General features: G+C 41.7%; 1 protein-coding gene across 1 annotated transcript; it reads right to left on the reverse strand.

Moving 5' to 3' along the window:
* Nucleotides 1-296: 296 nt before the first annotated feature.
* LOC133866805 (probable beta-1,4-xylosyltransferase IRX9H) lies at nt 297-3,727 on the reverse strand. The gene is made up of 4 exons (XM_062303451.1): nt 2,628-3,727; nt 1,420-1,669; nt 1,092-1,299; nt 297-645 (listed from the first exon to the last, which is right to left on the reverse strand). Exons 1-3 carry the CDS (start codon nt 3,404-3,406, stop codon nt 1,129-1,131), a joined length of 1,200 nt encoding a protein of 399 aa, XP_062159435.1. The 5' UTR covers nt 3,407-3,727; the 3' UTR covers nt 297-645; nt 1,092-1,128.
* Between the last annotated feature and the right edge of the window lie 204 nt (nt 3,728-3,931).

Raw genomic sequence — 3,931 nt, forward strand, 5'->3', positions numbered from 1 at the left:
CCATTGAATCAAAATTCAATAGTAATCTATCATAAATCCAATGGTAATTTTAAGAGCCACATCAATTTTGGGGTAACAAAAGCAGGACAAGGGGATGATGAGTAGTATTACTCATTAATAAAAGTTATTTTCATAATTTTTCTTTATTATTATTATTATTATTAGAATTATGAGCTCATACATATATAAAAGAGGAATTTGCCAGTGAATCAATGTCAGCCGTAGGAAAGAGTATCTCTTTTGGAAGACCGATTCCTAAAGCATATAATTTTTAAGGAAAATTGAGAGAACTAAAATGATGATCAAGTTGCCCTCCCTTAGTTTTGATGTAATTCCTATATATCACATACAGAGTAGGGGATCCATGACAAGGCTTACCCCACACAGCACCGACACTTCACGTTCTGGCTGATACCCCAAGAAAACCATGTACCAAAACTCTACAACAAAAACGGAATTTCGTTTCTGTTAAAAGAATATCATGCAGGAAAAATTCTACAAAAACAAAATTTAGAAATATTTCTATTTCTTTGTTGTTCCCAGCAGAGCTCTTTGTCAGTGCTACTTAATGCCGATGGTGGCAAGTTGAAGCAAACAACATCCGTTCAGGGACAAATGGACCACCAACATGAAAATAGCGAAATGCTGTCATGAAAGAAATTAAGTGTTAAATTAAATGAAGAAGCTCTTATAAGTGCCATTGCCTTAATAACCAAAAATTTCTATATATATGTAATTATTTGTATTCTCCGGTCCAGCTACTTTTCAAATTGTTAAGGGTACTGGCCTCTTTCATAACTCAACGGGCTGGTCAAATATTACAAGTGTAAAAAGTTTCCTGTATTTGAGTTTTCTTATAAAGGTTTTATTCTTGTTAGTTGAAGTGCCCCTAGTGTGCAGCATTAAGCTTATTGTGTTGTGTACGGTTGAAGCAGGTTTTCATGAGCTTCCAGGTGTTTGAATGAAATTTCTTATTCATCTAAAGGAACAAGTCTCCCTTCCCCTTGGGTCAATTACTTTTAAAAAAGAATAAGAAAAAGAAAAAGAAAAATTGTGTCCAAAAGAAGTAGAGGAAACAATTAAAATCTCACCTCTCAAGGCTTCGAAATTGCAGCATTGAAGTTTGATTCACTTAAATGGGATGACAACATCGAGGTTTTTCTGAAGCAGCCAGCCTCTGGGATAAAAAAAATGACGAGCTTCCAAATGAAGATGCCAGTTCATTATCCTTGAACAACCAGGCGGTATACCTTCCATTTGACTTTCATCTTCCACCACTTGCTCTATAAATGTGGTCTCCTGTAAAAATACATGAAGTAAGTCCACAAAGTATAATATTGCACAAGTATTTTTTAGAATTGGAAACTTCAAAACAATATTGCAAAGAATATCAGGAAGAAGCAACTGTATGATGTATACCTGGAAACCCTCCTTCACTATGTCTAATTGTCGAATTGGAACCGAAGTGAGGCGTCTCCATCGCTTGGGATCCCACAAGATTGTACTGTTGAAAGCAAATCCTGACATATCAACGTGAAACCTTCGAAGTCTCTTACTTTTCTCATTTGTGTGCCATCCAATTACTTGACTCCCGTTGCAGACTGGACCCTCCAATACGGCCTTGTTTTTGCTTTGTGCAAGCATAGCAACAGGCCAAGTACCAAACCGGCTACAACGCAAACAGACCAACATCATGATTTTGCAAGAGAAGGGAAGTAGGTTATGATGCAATGCATTCTTAATGACAAAGTTTTAATAGTTAAATATTTCTATGACACCATAGCCACAACGAATAAATACTAATCGAAACACATATTAGCAGCTTCACAAAGAGACATAATTAACCCAATAAGTATGGTAATCCTCAGTTTCCTTCAGAAATAGTAGATACATTTCTCCGGCTGAATGTGTTACTCTACTAAAAGAATAAAGGAGAGGGTGTGTGGAGGAAAACATAAGAAGAAGGGAGAGATTGTGTAGAGGAAACCATTCAATGTGCCGAAATAGAAGGAAAGAAGAAAGGAGCGGGTGTTTGGAGCATTCAATGTACCCAAATAAGTGAAATAAAATTGAAAATATTGAAACTTATTAGTGTTACACCATTAGAGCCAGAGGATCACAATATCACATACTCCACAACCCACAACTTTAAGGCTGAAGGATTTATGTCGTAATTAATAGGAGTGGTGTGAAAACCCTGAGTCAAATAAATCATATTTCTTCATTTTTTGTTAATTCATGTACACAAGAGCCTAAACCACTTTAACGATGTGTTTGCGGGAGACTGGATACACATTGAGGCCTGGTTGAGAAAAGGAGCTCACGACACATTCCAATGACTCAAAAGAACAATCAAAGACGAAGCCCATAGCTATTTTGCTTCAAAGCAACCACTTTAACTCTCCTATTCTAATCACAAATACATTCTGTCATACACAATAGGAAGCACAGCAGCTCTAATCCACAAGCAAAAATTATATATGTCCTAGCTTTCAAGGCAATTCTGAATAAGATAAGAAAAGATGTGATCCTCCAGCTAATTCCCAATAACAAAAAGAACAAAATCGGCCATATTCCCAAAGATAGATCGGGGAAAACATAGCTAAAAATGGGGAGCGAAAACCAACCTGATTTCTCTCAAGCTGTGAAACAACTCAAGCGAATATATGTTATCATCGTCGGCAAAATAAACGACGCCGTCGAGCCTGTGGCGCTCAATGTGCTCTAACGCCGTGTTCCTCTGATGGACGCCCCTGTCCTTCACATTGGTGGAGTTGCGAGCGCACACCAAGTGCCTGTACATCACTCCGGTTTTCCTCAGTATCTCCGCGGTCTCCATCGACGCCGCGTTCGCCTCCACCACGATCCACAGAAGCGGCGGCGGCACGAGTCGCAGCACGTGACCCAGCCGGTTCAGGGAGTATGCCTGGAGCGGCCGGTCGTACGTCGGCGTCACCACGATCAGCTGCTTCCTCGGCACCAAATCGAACCTCAGGCCTAAGCTCACCGCGCTGACTAGGGCTTCGCGCTTTTCGTCGGCCGAGACAACGTCGTTCTGCGTCGTTTTCAGCTGCTCGTTGACGAGAGGGGGCTTGATCTCGAAGGAGAAGTTGTCTCGGCGGACGCTAATGTCCCCGTCGTCGCCGTCATTGACGTGGCCGAACGGCGCTAGACCTAGCAGAAACCCTAAGAAGAAGAACAACAAGCACCTGTAGAAGAACGCTCTTCGCCGGCCGTGCTGACCTTTCCGCTGCGGATATCCGAGGAGTCGCCGGAGTCGGGCGGCTAACTCCGGCATCCGCGAGGGATGCCTTGGGCTGGAGAAGAGCTTCGGCGAGTACGGACTCCCGCCGTTCTGGTACGACCGGTCGTGATACGGCGATAAAGTCCGGCGGATCGACGCCATTATCGAATCATACACGAAAATCAAAACATTCCACTACATGATCACCGAGCCGTCGTAATCATTCTTCAAAAAGATTTTATACTAGAAACAAAATCAAAACACAACTGAATCAAGCTCGATCCAATGGTCCAAGAAACAGCAGCTGAATTGATTGGCTCTTCAGTAGAAAGAGAACCAGAGATAGAGAGAGAGAGAGAGATAGAGAGAGAGGAGCGTAGTGAGATCCAAGGAGTAAAAGCTCTGTGCAATGAAAAAGAGCGAGCGCTATGGAGTTTTTTCCTTTTTACAGCGGAGAGTGTAGTGTAGGTGCCAGGTGGCAGGGTTGGGCACCTGGCTTTTAAGTTTTAAACTCTATCTAGGCGATGTTGGGGGCTTTGTTTATTCTGAGCTCCGCGTAGCGTGCCATTGCGATTGTAACGCGTGGCCAGTTGTATAGAACTCTGTACGCTCCCCCTCCTGTTCTTTTCTCTTTAATCATTTGCTAATTTACTACCAATAAACTTTTCCATTATTCAAATAATTTGG

The sequence above is a fragment of the Alnus glutinosa genome, chromosome 4 (genome assembly GCF_958979055.1).
Source record: "Alnus glutinosa chromosome 4, dhAlnGlut1.1, whole genome shotgun sequence".
NCBI lineage: Eukaryota > Viridiplantae > Streptophyta > Magnoliopsida > Fagales > Betulaceae > Alnus > Alnus glutinosa.